Here is a 27,776-nt window from a genome sequence, read left to right as displayed (position 1 = left end):
TCCACTCTATTCAAACCTATTCTTCTGAGTTCTTATCTAATGTCTATGAGGCATTAAATACGCTGCCAATAAATTCTTTGTTTCTTAAGGTAATCTATTACTTATAATCTAATAACTCTTTCTTAGATATACCTCTTAGTTGTTCACATCCTGGTTAAAAATGAGCATCAGTAATTGTAGGAAGGAGCCCACAATTGGATGTATCTCAATTACTGTCACATCTGCCTGTTTTAGAGGAACAGATTCTCTTGCCTGTCCATCAGCTGCTTGATCCCAGCTTGCTCAGCTATAGTCACAAGGGAACTTCCAACGGTAGACTAAGCCTTATAGAGCCGCTGCCATTTTTAGTCGAAGCAGTAGACCTTGGGAACTGGAATTAGTCTGGTTGCCCTTGGAATATTCTCTCACGTGATTATGAAGCTTGTTCTTTCACTTTAATTGCTAGCATATCTTTTTCTGCTGACTTGTTTATTTTTTCCTAGGCCTGAGTCCCTGTTTTGAACACAACCCTTGGGCCTGGGGCCCTGAACACCCTAAATATATACTCTCCACTATGACCTAGCCCAGGGCCTTAGAGCATGAGCACTGGCTGGATTTCTGTTCTAAATGGACCAACTTTAAGCCTCCTGCCTCCGGGGCATGATTTTCTTTAGCGCTGTTGTTGTGCCATGCAATCTACCACATAAGCTTGAGGAAACATATGTTCTGCTATGTATTAATTTGCATCCAATCCATTCCCTATAGTTGTGTGTGTGTGTGTGTGTGTGTGTGTGTGTGTGTGTGTGTGTAGGCTTTCTGGAGCAAAATACTTAAATAACATGACGATACATTTTATATTTTCACATTCTTTCAAATATTCACATTGCCTGGCTTTGAGACTCAAAATAATACCATACTTCTTTGGCTTTACTGTCTTTATTAAAAATCCCAGTATGCAAGGCCAGAAACCTGGGGATCATCTTTTATGCCTCCTTCTCCTGTACTCTTATTCTCTATCAATATCTAAGTCCTACCAGCATCTCTTAAATTGACTCCTTCTCTTTAAGAGTGTCCAGTACTCCAGTTTAGATCCTTGTCTCTCAGACAGGAAAAATATTGCTGACCTCATACTTGGACTCTTTGCCTTCAATTGTTCCCTTTCAAAGCTTTCCTCCTCCAATTTATATACCATATTTAACACCATGCTTAAAACACTCTTAGGTCTTGGGACTTACTGAAGTAGATTGGTTGTATCACCTTCAAAGCATTTAAAATGCAGATTCCTGGCCCTCCCCCAGAGAACCTAATACAAAATAGCCAGTTTGAGAAAGCTGCTCTACTAGATGGTGTCCAACCTACTTACCTTGGCTTTTCAAGACTTGACTACTGTATTCCAGCGCAGCTTCATTCTCTCTCATTTTCCCACATTCTTTCTACACTCTAGTCAACTATGGATCTCTACACTCACTATAACGTTTCATGACTCTAGGCCTTGTGTTATACCTTCTAGGTCTAGGACATCCCCACCTCTCCTCTACTTCCTTATTCAGATCATTAATTTAGATTCATAGTTTAAGATTTATCTTAGGGTCCACTTTCCCAAGGGAAGTTAGTAGCATTTTCTCTACACTTACTGCTTTCTTGCATAACTCTTTTTTTTTTTTTGCATAACTCTTTTATTTGGTATATAACATATTATACTTGAGGCAGATTTACAATGGCTTAAAGGGTCTGCCAAGAACCAGTCTCCTCTTGCCTTTCTGACACCTTCAACCAGCATTTTCCTTACTCATTCTCAAACCCATCAAGGATGTTCCCACCTCAGATGCCCTTGCTGCTATCCCTCCCTGGAAGTCTCCTCCTAAAGAGTTAGGGGTAGGGATAAGGTTACTTCTGCTTATTTCTCTACTTCCTTCAGGTTTCTGCTTATATCTCATCTATTAGCAGGTCTTCCTTGACCACTCTATAAAAATAGTAATCCTCCACCTGCCTAGCATAGCACCTCATGTTTCTCATATCCCAGTTAATTTCTTTCCATAGGGCTTACCACCTGAAATACTTTTATTACATATTTATTATTATTATATTTTTCCTACTTCTATAAAAGTAGTCATTTTGTCTATTTCATTTGCCAGCACCTAGGACCATGTGAGCCTGGTAGTCAATGCTCATTTTTTTTCTTAAGTAAATCTCTTCGATTAGTGAAACGGATCAGGCTAGTAACAAGGAGACTGGTCTATATAAATAAGTCTAGATTTAGTCAACTAAAACGATGACTTCATCATGAACTAAAAAGGAGATTTCAGTTAGAATGAATTAAAGGCATTGACTTTTCTAAACTATTGTAAGAACAATTTGTTTTCCATATTTAATGTGTGGTTGTGATAACTCATGTATTGATGCAGCACATTCTTAAAGTTGGTATTAGTCTATTTTTTAAAGATTTTATTTATTTATTCATGAGAGACACACACACACACACACAGAGGCAGAGACATAGGTAGAGGGAGAAGCAGGCTTCATGCAGGCAGCCTGACGTGGGACTCGATCCCAGGTCTCCAGAATCACACCCTGGGCTGAAGGCACCGCTAAACTGCTGAGCCACCTGGGCTGCCCGATATTAGTCTTTTTAAAGCAAAGAAGTTGAATTGCTATCTACCACCTATCTAATCTGTCATCTATCTACCATATATCTATCAACTATAACTATTATTATCTAGTTACATACTCTACAGAAAATATATTTTTTACAAATATTCTACACAAAATTTAAAAATTTCAACTTTATTCACTATTTTGGATGTTACTGAGTGCCTGAATTAATCACACCTTTTTATTTTCTGTATTTCCAATGCTTTGACATCTAGGACCTTTTGCTGACCTTAGAGAGACTGAAGGACTGTCCCTCCCAGGACTAGCCAATTCCTAGACATAAGACTCCCTTGCAAGCACGTCTTTCATATATAAACAATTAATTCAGAGCACACCCCTCATCACTTGCTTTATCAGACTCTTATACTCCAGACCACTATTCTTTTGCCCAAATAACCCCTGAGTGAGGTATCAGACAACTAGAAACAGCCTCTACCCCCCAGAGCCTGCTAAAATTATTCAACTTAAACCTGCTTACCCTGTCTCACCTGTTCCTGCAGAAATCACAAAAAAGGCTTTTGCCCACATTTTTTCCCCTTCCTCTGTCTGTTGACTGACCATGGTGTTTCCCTGTCTGTCCCTGAATAGCTTGACATTTCCTCTCCTTTTAGGCAGTGTGTATAACAAACTATCTTTTCAGTGGCAACCATCCATTCATCTATTGGCCTCACCATACATGAATAACAATAAAACTTATATTCAAAACAGTGCCTTTTTAACATGTTATATGTTTGTGTGTCTTTGCTTGGATTTCCTACAATGACGCAAGGCTTAAGTACTAATGTTTTATTGTAGATTTAATCCCAGAGCAGAAAGAGTGAGAAAAGGGATAAATGAGAGAGAGAAAAGGATGGGAGAAAATATATAGGGTACTTCCCTTAATTGTCTCTTGCTTAGTAAGTCACACACAAAAAACATTATTTTATTCTGTCTCTACTGGGTTCAGACTTGGTAATAAGTATTTTTCTACAGAGTTATTCACTGAATCTAGATTTCTATATTTATTTGCATAGAATTATAAGAAGTAATCTCTTAAAATTTAGCAATATTCCTTTCTCTTTAATCATTATGTCTCTCTTATCATTTATGATTTTGTTATTTGTTTCTTCTGCTTTTTGATCTTTTCCTTGATTAGCAGTTTTTTTCTTTTTTTTTTTTGTAGTATGTTGGGCTCTGTAAAACAGGAGACTCAGCATATACTCTAGGGGGTTATTATATGAGGGTCAACTGATCTGGAAGCATAGAGAGGGGGTAATAGAGCTTTACTCTGGAGAAGTCAGTGACAAGAGATGAAAGAATAAGTTGGACCTGGTTGTGGGTGGGAGAGGTGGGGGTAGATTAGTCAGCTTGGGAAGACGATGGTTAAGCATGAGAGAGACATGAGGATATTAAACCAATGCCTGAAATCATTCTTCTCCATTCTTGTGAGCATATATTATAATTTGTGTGAAAGAGATGGCCAGTTGTTCTGGTTATTGTAGAAGACCAATTGCCTATGGCCTGTGGATCATCTAATAGAAAATTCCCTTTCATTCCCAGTTGCTCTGGTCTACACTTGTCCTAATTGTCCTATGTGTCCTCAACTCCTTATTGTTAAAAGACCAGGTTGCCTGGAAGGTTTCCTCAAAACAGAAGATGGAGCTTTTGACTCCTTGTGGGGCTATGATGTTGTAAAAGAGAAAGCCGTAGGGTACTAGGTACTCCTGGTTCAGTATTTAATAGAGTGTCTTGTTTCCCTTTATATTGTTTCTCTTATACTTGTAAGGGAATGTATCTACTTATATAGACTATAGGTAATGCTCATATCAAATTAATGCTAATTTTATTTAGTTGAAGATGAAATTGAACCAGCAACTAAAATCCATTCATGAAATCTAGCTTTCTTTTTTGTTTTTATAGTCTACAATTTTTCCAAATCTGAAACAAAGTTCAAAAACAAATGGAAAGCTCCCTAACTAAGTCAACATTATTGGAAAATGACATTGTAAATATTGATAGTATATAATCAGAAAACAGTAAGATGAATGGAAAAGAATCAAGGTTAAAATATTTTTTTCTAGATTAAAAAGCAGTTCTTCTTTGAATATATAGATTTTAAACTCTTATGATATGAAATTTTTGGATAATGTTTACAAACAACCTTTACTTAGGAAAATAATTGATATTTGAGAAGATCACTGAGATCTTCATCAGTCAAATTACGGATTTACAAATCAAATCTAGACCCAAAAGGGTTCCAGTAGTGTAAAGCTATCTAAAAAGAGATTCTATCTCTCTTGAGGAATTATTTAATATATAATTTTTTACATTCTCAAAGCAAGAGAAAACTACTTTCTCATTTTCTCTATTAAAAAAGAATTTGGGAGGCACATTAGAAGTCTTTGAAGAGAAAGCACTACTTAGTTCCCCTCCTAACTGCTCATAAGCTTCTTAAATACCTTTGTGTCAAGATAAACTTTATTAACCCACAGTTTTCTTAGGCTAACCTCAAATCTACTTTCTTGTAATTTCCGCCAATTGTTTCCAATATAGTCTAGATCTAGTCTGATCAGCATTCTCTTTTATATTTAGAGACTTCCATATCCCACTGTCTGAATTCAATCTCAGACCCATATCATCTGTTCCTCTAACAGATCAAGACCATTAATCCAATGGGACCTTATTTTCTTTTGGTCAGTTAATCACTTTCCTTAATACACAGCTCGTACCCATTGTCTCTCACAACCACTTAGAAGTCCCTCCGTCACTTACTCTTCCATCCTGAAAACCCCTATTTCTGGAGTAATCCCTTGGTTTGCTAGATATGCTTATACACTGGCATTCCTTTTGCTGCTGGCAAGATCATGCCAGTGTGTTTTTTTAGCAGCATTACAAATGAACAAGACTGCAGTTCAGTGGGACTCTTCCCTTCCTGCTGTTATTGTACCTGGTAGCTGACATTTTCAATGATTCTTCATTGAAGGACTTAATATCCTATTTTCTTCTGTTTGAGGCTTACTCTCATTTGAATACCATTTTTTCCACCTCCCCAGGAAGCTTGCTCCATTAAGTATCCTTATTTTTTCATATCTTTAACTTTACTAGTTCCTTCTCTCTCTGTCATGTATTTCAGTGTTAAAAAGAAAGATTTCCACCATATATCTCCTTTTAGCATTGTCTCTCCTACCCTTTTTCCTTCACAACTAATTTTTTGGAAAGTGTAGTTTGCATTCACTGTCTCTACATTCTAACCCTCAAATCATTCATAAATATGACTGAAGCTTGAATTCTATCCCAACATTCCATTGATATTCTCTCATAAATCTCCTTACTGCCAAATTCAACTGACAATTTTTGGTCTTTGTCAGACTTAATTTTCCCACAGCATTTTCATTGCTTATAACTCTCCAACCTGATCCTCTTTCTTTTCTTTGCTTCCATTATATACATTCTCCTTATTCTTCCTCTTCAACCTCTGACTTACTATCCTCGTATCATTAAGTACTGGAGTATTGGTGTTCTCTAGAATGTGGCTGTTGGCTTTTCCCCTTCCCCTTCCCCTTCAGGCTGTGACACCTGAGACAAATTACTGAATGTTTGTGTTTTTATCATCTTCATAATTGAAAAAATTAGAACCTACCTCATAGTATTATGATGGAGATTAAATGAGAGAATGCATACTAAGGCCTTAGAAAGCGTCTGACATATAAGTGACTCAATGTATTATATATTGTATGACTATTCAGATAAGGGAAGATTTAACATTGAAAATATAAGAAATTATCCCCAAATTAAGTTATATAATGACTTTTCTGTAGAGTCTTCAATAAGACAAAAAGCAAGGGTCACAAAATAAGTAAATGTGTGAAAGATAGTAAATTTTTAAATTAACACTTTATAATGAAAAACTACAGGCAACTTAAAGGACAATAAATATATTGGGAGAAAATATTTTCCATACTTACATCTTACTAAGAATCAAGATCCAAGATTTATAAAGAAATGCTACGACTATATAAATGAGAAACAGGACTAACAGAAAAGTAAACAAGATACATTGCAAATCACTGAAAAAAAATGTCAAAAAGATAATCTTTCTAAATATGAAAAATATGTAAAATGAAAATGTCATTTCATTATTAATTTTTAAAGTTATACAAAAGCAGAATAAATAGTATGATGAACCTCATCATGCCCAATAGCCAGCTTCAAAAATGATCAACAAATGGCCAATCTTGTTTCATAGTCACTCCTCTCTCCATTGAAATTTAGAGATAACCTTTTACTCTTTGATATTACCAAATGTTGAGGAAAGTACAAAGAATAGGTTCCTTCACACATAGCTGAGAAGAATTGAAATTTTGTGAAGTATCTATTAAACTAAAAATTGAACACAATATAAACTCCCAAATTTCTGCTTTTTTTTGGCATTCGCCCTAGAGAAACTCTTTTTAAAAATTCTTCTGCATTTGGACAAACAAGCGTGTAAAATGATTCCTATTGAATTATTATTTGCTTAAAGAAAGTTGGAAACAATACTGATTCCCTAAAAAGGATAAATAAGCTATGATACAACATATGTTAAAAAAATAAACTATGGTATGGTACATCCATACCATGGGATGCCATGTGGCATTAGAAAGTGTGAGCTAGATAGATTTCATAATGTGTCAAAATATCTGAGACACATTCCTGAGCGAAAAAAGCAAGCTGCATGAAAATACGCATAGGATGATATCATTATTTTTAAAAAATGGGAAGAAAAATAATTTTTATATCTGTCTATTAACTATCATCTGTGTATCTATCAAACTACATTCTAGAATGGTATAAAGCAATCTTCACAAACAATAACAATGGAAGAAAACTATTAGAAAAGACCTGAGACGGGGATGAATCCAGTCCAGCATGAAAAAATCTGCACCAGGTTTGAAAAATCACCCCATCCTCCCATGTAAGATGCTTAGAAGCTTTTTGAATCTAAGTCCCTGTATTTTCCAGCGAAGTAGCTGTAAGAGGGGTAGAGGCAGGGATGGCATCCAGAGACTCTGGGGCACCGTCTCCTTTCTGAGTCAGACAAAGGTCACAAGCGGACTTGGACGAGACCACCGGCAACACATCAGAGTCCTCTGAATGAGACCATGGCGCTTATGAAAATGAACTACTTTCTCATCTTCTACCTCAGTTTCTCACTGCTCACCTACATAAAAAGTAAGCTTTTCCATTTATCGAACTTTTGGCACTTTTTCTGACTTAAATGTTTCTAGCAAATAGTTGATAATGTTGCATGTGCTACAGAATACAACACTTGAAAAAAAGTACAAAGAATTTGATATAAGCAAGTGTCCTGTGTTAAACAAGTCAGTGTGAATAATATTCTGATTCTATGATTTCCACTAACTAGACATAGAAAATGTTCTTTTTTAAGCCTTTTCAGTAGTGGTGAGCAGGGGGTTGAAATGGCTACATAAAAAAGAAGGTATTTTGTTGTGTTTACAATTGTACACAATAGACTTGGCACTTGACAATGATATCCTTTAAAAGGAAGTTCATCATGAGCTATGTTGCATTTTATTCCCAATACTATGTGTTTATCTTCACTTTTCAAGAACTTTATATTACCATGTTTGCTCTCATAATCAAGGGGATAGTTTTAATTTTTCTCCAAGAGTTCAAAGCACCAGAGAGAAATGGGTTTCCTTTCTATTGTGTTTGCTTCTGTTTTGTAAACGAAGATATTACAGTCCCCCAAATAAAAACAGAAGTGATGTTTCTAGGGTATCTTGTCAGATGTATCGCAGTGTAGAAAATCAAAGGACACTGAATGGCCTCAGCTGTGTGTTTATGAAGGACAGTAGCTACTGAATACATTTAAAATGAAGACAGGCAGAGTGTGTGCTTGTCAAAGGGGCTGTGTGATTTGTGTCTGTTGAATCTGAATATCAATAAGGCAAAGCACAGAGCAGCTGCCATTGAATAAGATGACTTGGCATTAGCAAGCACTGTTGTCTAATCTGGGTCACCTTCTGTAGCCAGTGAGATTGTTACTTGTTTAGTTTACATCTGAGCTTATAGCAGAGGCTGGGTAAAGAGAGGAGTAGATTTAGTAGGTAGGTAGCGGAAGACAATTACCGAAAACCCAAGTCAAACTTTAAATAAGTGAGCAGTAAAATTTACCTGATTGCAATATACACTTGTGTGCATGTGCACAACACACACACAGACACACACACACACACACACGGGACTTTGGGGTTTTTTTTGGTGATGTGTTTGTTGAAAATAGTTATTTAAATAATTATTTCTCTTCCTTGAAACTTCAAATGGGTCGCATGCAATTGAAGTGAAGAAGGGAAGTGTTATGTTGAGATGTACGGATGGGAAAAGAAAGAAAGCAAAAGAAATAAGATGCATAAAATGCAAGGTGAAGTGAGTTTGCAGTACATTTTAGAGCAAAAAACTTTGTCATGTCAATGCAATATGTGTTAAAATAGCATTTGCTGCAGTTAGCTTTTAAGGAGATGATTATGTAACTTCTAAGGCACACATTTTTTTTAAGGGTCATAATTATGAACCTATAATTACATACAAATAATTATCTCTGAACAGGTGATTTTATTGTTACCCTCTAAGTACGTTGTAATTATTTGATTTATTCTCTTAGCACACTATTTCTATCATTTGTTTTTTAAACAAATTTGAAGTTCCATTTAGTTTAATTGTTAAGCAGGCCAACTTTTATCTGTCTTAATATACTTGCTGGCAAGATGTGATGATACTGCCTTCCATGTTAAAACATACTTTAGATGTTTTTTTTGTACCTGACTGTAAAACTTTTACAACCTGGCCTTAGTCTTCTTTCCTACCCTTTACCTCTTAGTACTCTTGAAAATATTCCAGTCAAATGAACAAAATAATAGCTAATAGCATAAGTGTTGAATGTGTTAACATTCAATATATGCTATATTTCACTTAATTCTCCACAAATAGATACTATTATAATCATTGGCATTTTATAGAATGAGACCAAGACTCAGGTCACTATATCGGTGTATCTCAGCCTTTGATGCCCATCAGAGAGCTGAAACATTTGTTGGAGATGCAATCTCTCAAGTACAACCCCAGATATTTAGTATGTCTGGGGAGATCAGAAGCCTGTAATTGATCTAGCTCTTGATTTCAAATGCAGGTGATCCCAAGTTCTGCATGACCCCATAAATCTTTCTTGAGAACATGATGATGTAAGGAATCATTTAAATTGTAAAATCCAAACATCTCTGTCTCCTCAAAGGGATTATTTAGGAGAGAAGGTAAGCAATACGCCTTGCAAGCATTATACTTAACCTACCTGTCAAGTAGAACATGTCATTAATTCCATTTTATAGCTGAAGAACCTGAGGCACGTACAAGTTTAGTTACTTGCCCAAGGCCATACTACTAGTGAGTAGTGGAACCAGGACTAGAATCCAGTGGTCGGTTTTGCATTTTATGCTCTTAGTTTATGTGTGGTGATTCCCTTGAAATGATAACGTGGATGAGCCTTAACGCACTGCTCAGAATTTAATAAGTACGTAGAAAATTTTAGCTATTAAGAGAGTATTCATTGAATGAATCAATGATTCTTCCTCTTGAATTTTGAAATACATTCCCTTGGATCTGAGAGATAAGAGCCATCTTTGGCTCCAAACTATATTTTTTTAAATAAGTGGTGCCTTGCTCTCCTATCAGGGGCACGCCGTTTACATTGTTTGTCCAATGTCCTACACTTTTTATTTATTTCCTTCCGGATGAGCACATGGGGCATGAAAACTATCAGAACAGAGTGCGGGAAGTGATATTCACTTGCGCTTCCTGAGCATGCAGGTATTCCCCTTCCCATGGAGTTGCAATGAATTTGCTATTACTGTCTCAGTTGTTTTCTTATCTGTTCCACAATTTGTAAAACTTGTTCTCATGTACAGAATCAGCTGAATTTTAATAATTCAGGAAAAGCTATTATATTTTTGCTTTTGATGTATTAAGAGAGAATTTTATTGGAGTGAGACTTTCCTATAGTTCATTACTGGGGGCTGGTTTAAATAATGAGAGCACTTTGTAATAACTCTCTATGCAAGCTTGACATATGAATCTGTTGTGAAGGGTTTTAAAGTAACTACTACAATGAAGCAACCATGAATCAGAAAAGTCATTTAGGGCTATATTTTACTAGTGTTTTATACATTTGGAGGTAAACTGAATATTTTCGATGTAAATGCCACATTTAGACTAAAAGTAATTGTTTTAACCCATCTTCAAAGGATGGTCATAGTATGTACATAAAACATGGTTTGGCAAACAATTATTAAAATTATTTAAATAACTTCAGTGACTTTGGGGTACTATCAGTGTTCTAGAATCTTCAGAAATTATTAAGTAACTGAATTTGAATAGAGTTAAAGAATACTTTCTTTTCAATCTGTCTCTAGTATAAAGAACAAGTAGAATCTATAAAGATATGATATGATTTATCCAATCTTAATGCCATTATCAAGAAAGGCTTGAGTTTGCTTAATGAGGCGAGAAGGTTGATGTTATTCATTAGGGAGTAATCACCCACTCTTCTTTAAAATTCTACATGTGTGGAGACGTTTAAAAGTTTGGTATTCACTATATTAGCTAATATCTTTGCAACAGCATGCTGTAAATTGCCTACATAATTATTAGAGAAAAAGATACATTTGCTCTTCATAAAATAATTATCTCATCAGCTTATTACAAAATGGTTTCTACTTCATGAAGATTACTCACTGTTCCCTAAATAATATAGCAGAATTAATTTTAGCTTTTATATTTTGATACTTATCTTAGGTGAATCAAACTTTTCAGAAGAATTACTTTCTTTTCTCTCTCTCTCTCTCTCTCTCTCTCTTTTTTAGAATAAGGGGAGGGGAAGAGGGAGATAGAATCTTACACAGGCTCCATGCTGGGCACAATCTCATGGGTTCAATCTCATGACCCTGAGATCATGACCTCAATCTAAATCAAGAGTTGGACGCTTAACCGACTGAGCCACCCAGGTGCCCTGCATTCTTTTTTCTTTTTTTCATTTTTGGTGATTTTCACAAATTATTATTAATGGTATTAAAATACCATATTTTGAAATTAAAGTGGACAAGAAAAATCAGTTTTTAGCTCTCTTTTATTTTTTATTTTATTTACTTTATTTTTTTTAAAAAGATTTATTTATTTATTTATTCATGATAGATGTAGAGAGAGAGAAAGAGAGAGGCAGAGAAACAGGAGGACGGAGAAGCAGGCTCCACACCAGGAGCCTGACGCGGGACTCAATCCCGGGACTCCAGGATTGCGCCCTGGGCCAAAGGCAGGCGCCAAACCGCTGAGCCACCCAGGGATCCCCCACTTTTTAGCTCTCTTGTAAATTTTACTGCTGATTTATCAGCAAACCTGAGAAGCCCAATTTTCTCCATTTAGATAATGAAAATAGAAATAGAATTCTTTCACATTCACATCATCTCTGGTCATACCAGGTTCAGCTTTGAGACCTATACTTAACATTAATTACACTTTACGTTTATTTTCCATGGCATCAATATTTGGTGTTGATTCATTTTTTTTTTTTTACCAATGAGATTACACTTCATGACTCTAGGTACCATGGGGGTTTTGCTTATGTATCCTAAACCAGTGGGAGGCAACTACATAACTCAGGGTAGTCACTCATGAAACAGTTATTAAATAAACAAATTTATGAGGCAATTTTTATAACATTTGCTATAAGAATTGAATACCTTCCCTTTTCATGACATTTTTGCATGATTTTAAAAATTTTTACATTAACTTTTTTATAACAGACCTTATTATTTTAGAATAATTTTAGGTTCACAGAAATATTGAGAGGATGGTACAGAGGGGTCCACTATACCCCACACAGATAGTTTCCTCTATTCTTAACATCTTACATCTTACGGTTGATTTGTAGCAATGACCCAATGTTGATATATTATTAACTAAAGTCCATGGTTTCTTCAGATTTCCTTTGATTTTTCCAAATATCTTTTTTCCTATTCTGGTATCCCATCCAGGATACCACATTGCATTTAGTTGTCCTATATCCTTAGGTTCCTCTTGGTAGTGGAGGAACTCAGGCCTTCCTTGTTTTTGATGAGCTTGACAATTTTAAGAAGCACTAATTAGGGGATCCCTGGGTGGTGCAGTGGTTTGGTGCCTGCCTTTGGCCCAGGGCGTGATCCTGGAGTCACGGGATCGAATCCCACATCGGGCTCCCTGCATGGAGTCTGCTTCTCCCTCTGCCTATGTCTCTGCCTCTCTCTCTCTCTGTGACTATCATCAAATAAATAAAAAAAAATTTAAAAAAAAGAAGCACTAATTAGGTATTTTATAGGATCCTCCAGCATTGGAATTTATTTGCTGTTCTTCTCATGGTAAGACTGGAGTTATTGGCCATTGAGAGGGAGACCACAGAGGTAAAGTATCATCTCATTACATCATATCAAGGATACATACAATCAGCATGATATATGACTGTTGATGTGGACCTCAACCACCTGGGAGGTGGTATTTGTCTGTATTCTACATTTAGGAAGGAAGTCACTATACACAACCCACACCTAAGAGTGGGGAGTTATGTTCCCCCTCTTGGAGGAAGAATATCTACATAAATTATTTGGACATCCCTGTCTTGTTCCTGATCTTAGGGGAAAGGCTCCCAGTGCTTCCCCATTGAGAATGATATTTGCTGTGGGCTTTTCGTAGATGGCTTTTAAGATGTCGAGGAATGTTCCCTCTATCCCTACACTCTGAAGAGTTTTGATCAGGAATGGATGCTGTATTTTGTCAAATGCTTTCTCTGCATCCAATGAGAGGGTCATATGGTTCTTGGTTTTTCTCTTGCTGATATGATGAATCACATTGATTGTTTTACGGGTGTTGAACCAGCCTTGTGTCCCAGGGATAAATCCTACTTGGTCATGGTGAATAATTTTCTTAATGTACTGTTGGAGCCTATTGGCCAGTATCTTGTTGAGAATTTTTGCATCCATGTTCATCAGGGATATTGGTCTGTAATTCTCCTTTTTGGCGGGGTCTTTGTCTGGCTTTGGAATTAAGATGATGCTGGCTTCATAGAACGAATTTGGAAGTACTCCATCTCTTTCTATCTTTCCAAACAGCTTTAGGAGAATAGGTATGATTTCTTCTTTAAACGTTTGATAAAATTCTCCTGGGAAGCCATCTGGCCCTGGACTCTTGTGTCTTGGGAGGTTTTTGATGACTGCTTCAATTTCCTCCCTGGTTATTGGCCTGTTCAGGTTTTCTATTTCTTCCTGTTCCAGTTTTGGTAGTTTGTGGCTTTCCAGGAATGCGTCCATTTCTTCTAGATTGCTTAATTTATTGGCGTATAGCTGTTCATAATATGTTTTTAAAATCGTTTGTATTTCCTTGGTGTTGGTAGTGATCTCTCCTTTCTCATTCATGATTTTATTAATTTGAGTCTTCTCTCTCTTCTTTTTAATAAGGCTGGCTAATGGTTTATCTATCTTATTAATTCTTTCAAAGAACCAACTCCTGGTTCTGTTGATCTGTTCCACAGTTCTTCTGGTCTCGATTTCGTTGAGTTCTGCTCGAATCTTTATTAACTCCCTTCTTCTCTTGGGTGTAGGATCTATTTGCTGTTTTTTCTCTAGCTCCTTTATGTGTAAGGTTAGCTTTTGTATTTGAGTTCTTTCCAGTTTTTGAATGGATGCTTGTATTGCGATGTATTTCCCCCTTAGGACTGCTTTTGCTGCATCCCAAAGATTTTGAACGGTTGTATCTTCATTCTCATTAGTTTCCATGAATCTTTTTAATTCTTCCTTAATTTCCTGGTTGACCCTTTTATCTTTTAGCAGGATGGTCCTTAACCTCCATGTGTTTGAGGTCCTTCCAAACTTCTTGTTGTGATTTAGTTCTAATTTCAAGGCATTATGGTCCGAGAATATGCAGGGGACAATCCCAATCTTTTGGTATCAGTTCAGACCCGATTTGTGACCCAATATGTGGTCTATTCTGGAGAAAGTTCCATGTGCGCTTGAGAAGAATGTGTATTCGGTTGAGTTTGGATGTAAAGTTCTGTAGATATCTGTGAAATCCATCTGGTCCAGTGTATCATTTAAAGCTCTCGTTTCTTTGGAGATGTTTTGCTTAGAAGACCTATCGGGTATAGAAAGAGCTAGATTGAAGTCACCAAGTATAAGTGTATTATTATCTAAGTATTTCTTCACTTTGGTTAATAATTGATTTATATATTTGGCAGCTCCCACATTCGGAGCATATATATTGAGGATTGTTAAGTCCTCTTGTTGAATAGATCCTTTAAGTATGATATAGTGTCCCTCTTCATCTCTCACTACAGTCTTTGGGGTAAATTTTAGTTTATCTGATATAAGGATGGCTACCCCTGCTTTCTTTTGAGGACCATTCGAATGGTAAATGGTTCTCCAACCTTTTATTTTCAGGCTGTAGGTGTCCTTCTGTCTAAAATGAGTCTCTTGTAGACAGCAAATAGATGGGTCCTGCTTTTTTATCCAGTCTGAAACCCTGCGCCTTTTGATGGGGTCTTTAAGCCCGTTCACATTCAGAGTTACTATTGAGAGATATGAGTTTAGTGTCATCATGATATCTATTCAGTCTTTGTTTTTGTGGACTGTTCCACTGAACTTCTTCTTAAAGGGGAATTTTAAGAGTCCCCCTTAAAATTTCTTGCAGAGCTGGTTTGGAGGTCACATATTCTTTTAGTTGCTGCCTGTCTTGGAAGCTCTTTATCTCTCCTTCCATTTTGAATGAGAGCCTTGCTGGATAAAGTATTCTTGGTTGCATGTTCTTCTCATTTAGGACCCTGAATATATCCTGCCAGCCCTTTCTGGCCTGCCAGGTCTCTGTGGAGAGGTCTGCTGTTACCCTAATACTCCTCCCCATAAAAGTCAGGGATTTCTTGTCTCTTGCTGCTTTAAGGATCTTCTCCTTATCTTTGGAATTTGCAAGCTTCACAATTAAATGTCGAGGTGTTGAACGGTTTTTATTGATTTTAGGGGGGGATCTCTCTATTTCCTGGATCTGAATGCCTGTTTCCCTTCCCAGATTAGGAAAGTTTTCAGCTAGAATTTGTTCAAATACATATTCTGGCCCTCTGTCTCTTTCGGCGCCCTCGGGAACCCCAATTAAACTTAGGTTTTTCTTCCTCAGGCTGTCGTTTATTTCCCTTAATCTATCTTCATGGTCTTTTAATTGTTTGTCTCTTTTTTCCTCAGTTTCCCTCTTTGCTATCAACTTGTCTTCTATGTCACTCACTCGTTCTTCCACCTCGTTAACCCTCGTCGTTAGGACTTCTAGTTTGGATTGCATCTCATTCAATTGATTTTTAATTTCTGCCTGATTAGCTCTAAATTCTGCAGTCATGAAGTCTCTTGAGTCCTTTATACTTTTTTCTAGAGCCACCAGTAGCTGTATAATAGTGCTTCTGAATTGGCTTTCTGACATTGAATTGTAATCCAGATTTTGTAACTCTGTGGGAGAGAGGACTGTTTCTGATTCTTTCTTTTGAGGTGAGGTTTTCCTTCTAGTCATTTTGCTCAGTGCAGAGTGGCCAAAAGCAAATTGTATTGGGAAAAAGAGAAAAAGAGAGGAGAGAAAGAAGGAAAGAAAAGAGAAAGAGAAAAAAAAAAAGGGAAGAAAAGAAAAAAAACGAGAAAAAAAAAAGAAGAAAAAGAGAAAGAAAAAGAAAGGAGAAAAAAAGGGGGTGGGGGAAGGAAACAAATCAAAAAGCAAAACGAAACAAAAACAAAAACAAAAACAAAAACAAAAACAAAAAAAAAAAGAACCACAGGGGAGTATCTTCTGATTCTGTGTTCTTTAAGTCCCTTGGCTTCTCCTGGAAGTTGTCAGTCAGTCTAGCTGATCTTCTGGGGGAGGGGCCTGTTGTGCTGATTTTCAGGTGTTAGCAGTTGGGGGAGCTGCTGTGCCCCTGCCTGGTGCAGGGCTCAGTGGGGGTTGTTTACCCCGTGAGGCCGCAGGAGGAACAGCCCCAGTGGCGGGGCAGCTCTGGAAACCTGGATTCAGCTCCGGAGCTCTCCGTCTGCAGGGCCTGGAGGCTCCGCGGCGGGGCCGCTGATCTGCTCAGCTGGGGCAGGAGCGTCCTTGCTGTCCTGGGCCCTCCCGGCCTCTGCCTGTCCCGGAGGAGGCCGGATCCTGGGCTGTGTCCCGGCGCCCTGTGCTCCGGAGCCTGCGCTGGTGGATTCGCGCTCCCGGGCCGCGCAACCCCCTCCGCGGAGCCGCCGCCCGAGCCCCTCCGAGCTGCTCCCGTCGCGCAGGCCCCTCCGCGGAGCCGCCGCCCGAGCCCCTCCGAGCTGCTCCGGGTCCCGCCGGGCCCCGCCGTGCGCGCTGCAGCCCTTAGGGAGCTCGGCGCACTCTCCTGGGCGCGCAGTTGCTGTTACTGTCCCCGGGAGCCCGAGGGCATCCCCGCCCTCCTGGGTCCTGCTCCACCTCCCCGCGAGCCCCTTTCCCCCGGGAAGGTCGGTGCAGCTCCTGCGTCTCCGGGACGGGGCTCTCCTGTCCTGGGGACACTCGCCCCGGCCTCAGCCCGGCTCCTCGCGGGCCCCTCCCCCTTGGAGGCCTTTGTTTCTTTATTTCTTTTTCCCCGTCTTCCTACCTTGATAGAAGCGCGAACTCTTCTCACTGTTGCATTCCAGCTGGTCTCTCTTTAAATCTCAGGCCGAATTCATAGATTTTCAGGATAATTTGAAGGTTTTCTAGGTAGTTTGGTGGAGACAGGTGATTTGGAGACCCTACTCTTCCGCCATCTTGCTCCTCCCCTCCATAAATTATTTGGGATTCTTCTGCATGAGAGATTTGATTCTTCTTGTCCATTTATTTATTTATTCAAGCATTTATTGATTTCAGCATGGACTCATGTTATTTATTTTATACTCTAGGCTATAATCTAATACTACTTTATTTGTTACTCAAATTGTTCCAGCTTTGGCCACTCAGTGCTTTCAGTTGGCTCCTGTCTTCTTTTAGCTTACAATGTGTCAATGTGAGGTGCTTTTTTTCCTTGAAAACTACCTTACTTTTTGGCTCTATAAGATGTTCCAGACTTACCTATTTATTTCCTTCCCCAGCCCTAGCCTATGCCCTTATTCCAACAGGCTCTGGTTCCCTTGTACTAGAGAATGGCATAACAAACCAAGACCTAAATGTAAGGCATGCTTGTTGCGACTAGGGTGTCATTTGTCTTAGACCACCTCAGCTGACAGAGGATAGAAATACATGTGTGTATATTATTAGGTATATATGTACATCGGGACATATCAAGCTAAGTAGGAGTTAGTCCTAATGCCTCTAACTTTATTATCACATGGGTTGGATTGTTCTAGCTTCCTCCTCTTGCTTATCTGTAAATTCCCACTCTAACAGTGAGAAATTTGGTTTCTATCATCTGCCATCCATTTATTTATTTAAATTCACTATAGTTTAAAAAGTATATAAAATTATAGCAGCATCAAATTCTTCACCCATAATCCTGTAAAAATAACTCTATCAGTTTGCACACAGCACTTATGTGAATTTACATTTGTAATCTTAAAACTCTGCTTGTTTCCAATGATACTTAGGTCAGCACCTTTTGCTTCACCCTCTTCTGTGTGATTGTTTCATACATTTATAATACAGTTAGCTTGTTGTGTCACAGTCAAATTCCTTTCAGGGATCCCTTGACTTTTGAAAAGATTTTTTAAAATTTGCATACAATAAGGTTTTCCCATTGTGCTCTAAATTTCTGTAGGTTTTCACAATATGATACATTATAATATACAAAATAGTTTTCCTGCTCTCAAAGTTCCCTGTGCTTTACTTTTTTTGAACTCCCTTTCCTGCCCCAATCTGTAGGCAATCACTGATCATTTTATTGTCTGTAGAGTTTTATCTTTTACAGGATGTGATATAATTGGAATCATAAAATCAGACGAGCTTCTTTCAAAGCTGCAATATTCATTTAAGGTCCTCCATGTCTTTTTGTGAATTGACTCATTTTTTTTCTTTTTTCCTTAAAGATTTTATCCATTTATCCATGAAAGACACAGAAAGAGAGAGGCAGAGACATAGGCAGAGGGAGAAGTGAGCTCCCCATGGGGAGCCCAATGTGGGACTCTATCCCAGGACCCCTGAGCCAAAGGCAGGCACTCAACCACTGAGCCACCCAGGCATCCCAACTCATTTTTTTAAAATCACTGAATAATATTTTATTGTATAGATGTACCTGTTTGTTTATTAATTTGCCTATTGAAAGTTACCTTGGTTTTTTTTTTTTTCTAGTTTTTGGCTACGGCATTAGTTTCCCTAAGGTAGCTGTGGTAAAGCTCTGGGTACCTTAAACAACAGAAATTTATGCTCCCATAGTTCTGGAGGCTAGAAGTCTGAAATCAAGGTGTCAGCAGAGCCATGCTCTCTCTGAAACTCTTGCATAAAATACTCACTTGCCACTTCCTCATCGTGGTGGTTGGTCTTCAGGCCTTGGCATTCCTGTGTTTGGAGTTGCATCACTTCAATCTCTAATTACTTGGTGTTCTCCCATTGTCTGTATCTCTTCTTCTTATAAGAACATCAGTCATAAAAAAAAAAAAAAGACATTAGTCACATTGGATTAGGACCCATTCTTCTAACATCACCTTAACTTGGTTATGTCTACAAAGACCTTATTTACAAGTAAAGTCATAATCATAGGTACTAGGAGTTAGGACTTCAACATATCTTCTTGGGAGACATAATTCAAACTTTAATATCTACTCTGAAAAAGAAAAAAATAATATCTACTCTGAATAAAGCTGATATAAGATGAAAGTGTTTGATTAATACCTCTTTTATTGAGTAAAATTACCTTCAGATGCAAATTGAATTATAAAAGGATTTTTAAAGCATGGTAAGTGGCCAATACGGTATGTTCCCATTTTGCTCCTATTTTTCAGCTTTCTTTACACTATCTCCACCTTTAAATGTTCAACCATCTTGTTTGAATTGAGTGCTCAGAAATTTTCTCCACATAGATTTACCTTATGAAATTAAGTTAGAGACTGATTAATATAGAGAGTTGGCATTAGAATTGGGTATAAATTGGGTTAGAATTGAGTTAGGATTGGGTTTCCATATTTTCTTGGGACAAATGGCTTAGCTCTCTACCTAAATACATGTTCATCACTTTAACTTGCTTTTCTTTCAGAAATTATATTTGTTAGGATGCCAAAGGATTACTATGACTTTCATTATCAATTCAGAACACTTGATTATAAATTACTTTACTATGCATGCATTATTTTGTGTTTATTAATACGCCATTCTTTATTTTCCCCTAATGATTTTTTTTGCCATAACAGTGAGATTAAAGAAGGAAAGTAACTCAGTCATCTAGCACTAGATCCCATTCTTGATATTGTTAATACTTCTTAATCAATCTTCTAGAATTTCTTTCCCCATTTAATAAAAAAGCAGTGATTATTCCAAAGTTTTATTTATTTTTTTTTTAATTTTTATTTATTTATGATAGTCACAGAGAGAGAGAGGCAGAGACACAGGCAGAGGGAGAAGCAGGCTCCATGCACCCGGAGCCCGATGTGGGATTCAATCCCGGGTCTCCAGGATCACGCCCTGGGCCAAAGGCAGGCGCCAAACCGCTGTGCCACCCAGGGATCCCTATTCCAAAGTTTTATAGCAGTATGTTAAGTATGTTGTCATATATTCTCCAGCTTTTCCCTTATTCAAGGGAATTCAAGCCAATAACAACAGTAAGAGACACAGAATGAGAAAAGACACTGTGGTGGGAATGGGCATGACTATGTAGAGCTGAATGGTTTTGGCTGCAACATAAAGTTTCTTGGATCCAGAGGAAATCAAGTTAGGATTAGTTGTCTCTAGCCTCAAGATAGGATAATTAATAAATATTAAAAGTTTTTTATTCAATCGCTTTATTTATTCCACAAATGTTGACTAAGTTCATATGGCTGATGCTGTTCTATGCTCTGAGGTTGCAGTAGTCAACAAAGAGACCATAATCCCTGCTGTCTTAAAGTTTATATTTTAATGGGGTAAGAAAGACAAAAACCAAATAAATAAGCACAATATGTAATTGTGAGCTGGCAATAATGCTTTGGAGAAAAGCAAAGGTGAGAGACAGCAGATGAGATGTGAGGATATCTGGGTGAAAAATATTTTGGCAAAGAAAATAGCACGTACAAAGAATGCGAGGCAGGAATGTGCCTATAGAGTTTGAGACATTGCAAGGTGTTTAACATAGCTAGAGTGCATTAAGCAAAATAGAGCAAAGTAGTAGGAGAGGTGTCAGCAGTTTTATTATGTGCTATTCTTACAGTGATCCTACACGGTAGCTATTATGAAGCCAATTAAGACAGCTAAGGCCAAGATAGCTTATGTAAAATATTTAAAACACAGTTATGAGGTGATAAAATTAAGATTTAAACTCAGGTCTGTCAGGTTCTAAGCCTCATACTAGCTCACAAAAGCCTAAAGGTAAACACTCAGGAATTTCACATGTCTGTTATTAAACCACCCTAGCTTGCAATGGTGGAAGTAATTGCATCACAGAAATTTTGGCAAACACAACAAATCAGGAGGGTTTTTTTTTTTAAATGATTCCTAGATAACTAAATATCTATTTCACCTTTAAAACTTTTCCAAATTAAAAATGTTTACAGTTTCAACTACTATCTCACTCTTACGACTAATTTCTGTAGAGGCAGGAATTGCTCATCTGTAACCTAGATTAATCCCACTGTAGTCTTTTGGCTCTTTACATAATTGTCCTGATAATTCCTAATGAATAATTCTTTTCTCTAAATTCAAATTCTTTGACCCTTTAAAATAAGTCTACTTTAGGCAAATTAGTGAGAGCAGGCGGCTAATGAGGTTGCGTTTATGGTTCAATCTCAGGACAGTTCAATCTGCTTCACGCAGAGACCAACTCTATTCAACAAGTAATGGTCTGTCCAGCTGGTCTCAGATTTGTAGTTTTGAGCACAAGGAAAGAGACTGAAAACAATTTTTCGCAAATTGAATATCACTATTAGAAAAAAACCAACTGTGAGTTAGCAACAATAAGTAGATGAATTATTGTGATTTTTTTTATCTTTCTGTAATTTTAGCTATCTTTCCTTCTAAGTATAGTTGAAGAGCAATTATTTATATTCATCATCAATTTTTAAATACATAAAGTCAGGGCATTCAGATTCAAGCCCTGGTTCATCATTAGTCACTGTCCGTAAACGCTTCACTTAAGCTCAAAGGTCTCCAATTTTCCCACTTGTAAAATGAGGGTATTAGATTATATAATTACCAAGTTTCCTTTGAGATCTACATTTTACAGTCCCATGATTTTTTTAAATAATTGAAACATAGAGTTTTATAAGTAAAGGGTATTTTTAGTAATCTCATCCAGTATGAACTACCTTTCACTACATTATGTTGCAACAATAAACAAACTCAACATTTGAGTGGCTTAAAACAACAAAGGTTTATATTGTGTTTCCATAGCACAGTTTGACTGCAACTCTGCTTTATGTCTTCTTCATGCAGGGACACAAGTGGAAGGGACGGTTCCTTTCCAGAAAATGGTGTTTTTATGGCAGAGGGAAAAGAACCACGTAAAGGCTCTTAAATCTTTAGCTTATATGTGACTTACATTACTTTGGCTCACATTTCATTGTCCAAAGCAGGTCACATGGCTAAGCCTGAGGTCACTGGACAAGGGATGTATTAAGACAAGAAATATTTGAAACAAATAATATAGTCTACTCCATTTTTTCTCTTGTTTCCAAGTTCCAGGAAGATATTTCTAAACAAATATATTTAAGTAACCAAGAATATTAAAAATGAATAATAAAATGAATGAAAATTTAAATGACAATGACAGTTCAACAAATATTTATTAAGCAGATAATATGAGTAGGGTATTGACTATAGAAAAGACCAGTATTCTCTGGGCATATCCATACTATAGTGGAGCAGACAGATGTGTAAGGGCTGTTCATACATCATCCAAGAGATAATCACACTTCGAGATATTGCCAGATGTTTGTGCATTGATCTGGGCATTCTTTCCAGATGTAGAGAGAAAATTTAGTCCAAGAAGGTCAAACTAGTATTGTGATATGAAGAAATGTTTTCTGAAAGGAAATATACTCAAACTTGCTTTGAAATCATTGGTTCTAATAAAATTATACTTTGGTGATGATTTCAACTCAAATCGAGGGAATAGCATATCCAGATTGTATATTAGAAATTCCTATTTCTCTTCATCTTCATTTTTTTTCAAGATTTTATTTATTTATTTGAGAGAGAGAACACACAAGAGAGCTTGAGTGGGGAAGGAGATGGGGAAGGGTAGAGGGAGAAGGAGAAGTAGGCTCTGTACTGTGCAGGGAGCCCAACGTGGGGCTCAATCCCAAAACTCCGGGATCATGACCTGAGCCAAAGGGAGAGGCTTAACTGACTGAGCCACCCAGGTGCCCCTTGATCTTCATTTCTTTTTTTTTTTTTTAAGATTTTATTTATTCACTCATGAGAGACAGAGAGAGGCAGAGACCCAGGCAGAGGGAGAAGCAGGCTCCACGCAGGGAGCCTGACGTGGGACTCGATCCTGAGTCTCCAGGATCACAAGCTGGGCCAAAGGTGGCGCTAAACCACTGAGCCACTGGGGCTGCCCCTTGGATCTTCATTTCATTTATCATTAGAAGCTTGAAAGGGAAAACTGTTTCTCCCTCTACTCACTCACACCCAATACTTCATACTTCTGGCTACCAAATGTGTGGGTTTTCCCAGTTTTTTGTGGATACCAACTGAGAGCCCTATAATTCAGTTCAATTCTGACACTGTTTACCTGGAGTCAGTGCAAACCCCACAGGTTAAGGGCTCTGACCTATGGCACCACCCACCCCTACCTTCCCCACTTCATATACCAATTGCAAGCCCAGGTTGTCACTCATGCTTCTGACAGACTGACTATAAGTTAGAGGTTCCCACAACCACTTTCTCAGACTTGATAATTTGCTAGAGTGGTTTACAGAACTCAGAAAAAAAAAGCAGTTTACTTACCAGACTACAGACTTATTAAAAAAGGATACAGCTCTGAAACAGTTAGGAGATGCATAGGACAAGGCATGGAAGATGGAAAAGGGTGCAGAGTTTTTGTGCCCTTGTCAGGAACCTCCAAGCATTCACCAACCCAGAAGCTCTCCAAACCCCTTCAGTTAGGGTTTTTTAATCAAAGCTTCATTACATAGCCATGATTGATTAAGTCATTGACTATGATGATTAACTCAACCTCCAGCTTTTTGCCCCTCCCCAGAGATCAGATGATGGGGCTGAAAGTTCCAGCCACCTAATTACATGGTTGGTCCCCCAGACAACCAGCCCCCATCCTGTGGCTATTTGAGGCTTTCCAAAAGTCCACTATTTAACAAATGCTGTTGTGCTTAAAGGGCTCACTATGATTAACACTTCTTTCACCTTTATCACTCAGCAACTATTTCAGCAAATATGGACAAAAGACCAAATATTATAAAAAATTATGCTCCAATGGCTCTTAGGAAATTACAAGAGTTTTAGGAGCTATGTACCAGGAACTGTGGAGGAGGATTTATATCACAATATCACATAACCTCTACCAGGGGTTGGTAAAAAGAAGAAGAAGAGGGAGGAGGAGGAGGAGGAAGAGGAGGAGGAGGAGGAGGAGAAGGAGGAGCAGGAGGAGGAGAAGAAGAAGAAGTAGCAGCAGCAGCAAAGCTTTACATTTTAGGTATCCATGCTTAAAAATTGCATCAAACGCACTAAGAAGCTACTGTTAAAATATAAACTGAGGCAAATTACACATTTTAAGTGTATTTGAGCAAAATAAACAAACAAACAAAAAAACCCTATTCAAATCAGGTAGTGCCAAATGAGAAATGGCTGGGAGCACCCTGATAGGAGCTAGGGAAGGGCTGCTACAGAGAACAGGTGGAAGCAAAGTAAGACAATTATTTGATTGGCCAATGCTTCAGCTGTTGCCTTTATTTAGGGAAGCCTTATCCGCTGTTTGTGATTTGGTTGTCCTTAGGTTTGATTTCTTCACCTTGACTCGCTACAGGTATAGGTCTTGGTTTGTTGATGCAGGCTTGCTAAGGCATTTGGGCCACCTCAGTGTAATGGGCTCCATGTTTAATTAATACTTTCTGGACTAAAGACTTAAGTTTCTTCAATCTGCCTGTTATATTACTGACTCTACATTTTCTCCTAAGCTAATCATAAAATAATTAAAGATATATTTCTCTCCATAAACTTAAATAATTATAGAAATAAATAGAAATTTTCTTCTCCTAACTAACATCATTATATCTAATTTATTTTTCCTCCTGACTCCCTTTATGCAGCCCTCTATGGAGCACTGAAAACAGGATATGTGTGCTATTTAATTTTCTGCTTCGCTGCAGCAGCTAGCTGACTAGCTGTTGGAGCTCCTTGAAGTTTTGAACCAAACCCTTGAACTAAGGCAAAGTTGCTCTTTCTCTAGGCTTGGAGGAGCAAGAAGAGATGCAAATGTGTTCATAAAGAGGGACTCAGTGTCAAAAGCAGAAGCAACCCAATAAGCCAGACTCTTTTATACTCCTATTCCTTGTGTTTGGATCTAATCTCCAGGATCTTATTTATTTTTAAATTAGGGGAATCCATGACTCATACTTTCCTTGGATGTCAAATACAACTAAAGTTTGTTACCTGTCTTCTCTATGTTGGGCATTGTAAAGAGTAGTTTACATAATTTTCTCATTTAATACGAAGCTTGTAATAAAGGAAATTATTCTCATTTTGCCTAGAAATCTAAGACTTAGGGAGGAAAAAGTAAAACCATTCACCAAATAGTTCATTCAAATATCTAAAATCTTTTTTTGGGGCAGCCTGGGTGGCTCAGCGGTTTAGCGCTGCCTTCAGCCCCGGGCGTGATTCTGGAGGCCTGGGATCGAGTCCCACATCTGGCTCCCCGCAGGAGCCTGCTTCTCCCTCTGCCTGTGTCTCTGCCTCTCTCTCTCTCTCTCTGTGTCTCATGAATAAATAAATAAAATCTTTAAAATAAAAAAAAATAATAAAATCTTTTTTTGTTCAATGAACTTTTCAATATAGCCATATCACACATTCAGAATTTGAAAAACACTGATTCCAGTAGTCACAAGACTTTTTAAGCATTGGACCATTTAAAACATTTGGTCCCCCAGAATTATATAGCATTTATATAGATATGGTTAGAGAGTTCTGCCTTCAGACTTTTGGTTTTATGAAGGAAAACATCAATGTAAATATAATTAGCAGTTGTATTTCAGAAAACATAATCAAGAGAGGGAGATGCAAGGGGAAGATGATCAATAAAGCCTGTAAATTGGTTCCACCTATGAATAATGAGCTACTGCTTAAGTCATGAAAAAGAAAAGTATTAAATTAAAATTATTTATTGTGTATTTATTGATGTGAAATGTTGGGATCTGAGAGCATACAGTCAAGAAAGAATTCCTGAGCCATCCTTAATGCAAGAAAGGTAGCTCTATAAAAACAGGAGGACAAGGGACGCCTGGGTGACTCAGTGGTTGAGCGTCTGCCTTTAGTTCAGGGCGTGATCCCAGAGTCCTGGGATCAAGTTCTGCATCAGGCTCCCCGCAGGGGAGTTGAGGCTACTTGTTGATGGGCTGTAAGTTGTAAGGACATTTAATTTTTTCTACATTTCTTTTGCCTTTGTTCTCCGCATCATTCATCACCAGTGCATGCGCTACAAGTATAAGTTCAAATATCAACATGCTGTATATCCTTGAAGGGAAATTTGTTGTGAGAATGATGATAGAAATTTCAAAGAACCATAACTTGGGGAATAAATAGGCTTAAAAAAATTCCAAATAATCATCCTGACCATGTATGCTACCAGGCATGTTTCTCTAAGGCATTTTCCTTTACCCTAAGAGGCATTTTTTTACTCTAATATTGGAACTGCTTAGAGCACAGATTGTCATAAAGATAGATCTCATTAGTTCTTCGGGTCAGTTATAGTCCCTACCATCAATATATCTTCATTTTTAAATGAAGGGTAGTTTTCATGTTCTTTGTCTTGCAAATATTTCACTGAATTTTCTTATTTGACTCTATTTATGGTTTTGCTATTTTATGGAATATATTAACCATGTTTTGTAAACTATATTAGTGAGGTCTTGTGTAAAGTTTTACACAATTTAATGTGTAAAATAAACACATGAGGCATGATTTAATGGTGAATTTTTATGGGTTCCAAGTCCAAATGTTATAATCCTGAGTAGGACCCCCAGAAATCAGTTGGTTGTTGTTGTTGATGTTGTTTTAAACAAGCCCTACATGATTCTGATGCATGTTATTTACAGACCAGACTTGAAAAGACATTAATCCATAGTTTAATGAAATAGGAGTTGGGAGATTATTGATTCTCAAAGTGTGGCAAAGGCTGGTGACCATTGGGGAAGTGATGTGAGATGAGGGAGTGTGTGTGGGGTCCATGTAGGAACAGGCTTTAAACGCTATAATGAAGTGTTATCTTCTTGTCAGAGTTGCTCAAATGTTTTCACATCAGGGCCCACAGAGAAAGGGTAATATATGTTTACCACACTTGTCCACACTGTCAGGACTGTTGACATCCAAGGATGGCCATTGGTGCCTCCTGCAGCTCTGGCACTCCTGTAACCTACTCTCTGCACACATATTGGGGAGTGCCACTAAAGAAGATGGGAAGACACTGAAGGGCTCTAAACAGGAGTGCTAAATGCTCAGCCTTGGCCACAGTGACAATGTACTAAGGAAGGGCAAGGCTGTAGGTAGAGAGGCCTCACACAAAATGATAGGGACCTGAAACAGCGTGGTCATAGCAAAGAGATATTTAGGGGGAAATCAGCTTAACATCTGATGAGAAATGAGTGAGAGGGAAAGAGGGCATAGTGAATGATGATTTCCAAGCTTCTAAATCTTAAAAAAGTATGACATTATCTCAAATAGTAAATTCAGGGAAGAACTCAGGGTAAATACCTACAGTTGAAATTTTTATTTTGACATATAATGCGGACATTCAG

General features: G+C 37.8%; 1 protein-coding gene across 1 annotated transcript in view; it reads left to right on the top strand.

Moving 5' to 3' along the window:
* Window positions 1–7,461: 7,461 nt before the first annotated feature.
* The window catches only part of CRB1 (crumbs cell polarity complex component 1), a 213,077-nt gene continuing 192,762 nt past the window's right edge, over window positions 7,462–27,776 (top strand). Inside the window, exon 1 of the mRNA XM_025429725.3 lies at window positions 7,462–7,821. Within this exon, the coding sequence (XP_025285510.3) occupies window positions 7,752–7,821 (70 nt within the window). The 5' untranslated portion in view covers window positions 7,462–7,751. The remainder of the gene's footprint in view (window positions 7,822–27,776) is intronic.

The sequence above is a fragment of the Canis lupus genome, chromosome 7, assembly GCF_003254725.2.
Source record: "Canis lupus dingo isolate Sandy chromosome 7, ASM325472v2, whole genome shotgun sequence".
NCBI lineage: Eukaryota > Metazoa > Chordata > Mammalia > Carnivora > Canidae > Canis > Canis lupus.
Note: the sequence above shows the minus strand (reverse complement) of the source record. Positions and strands in the feature narration are given on the sequence as shown.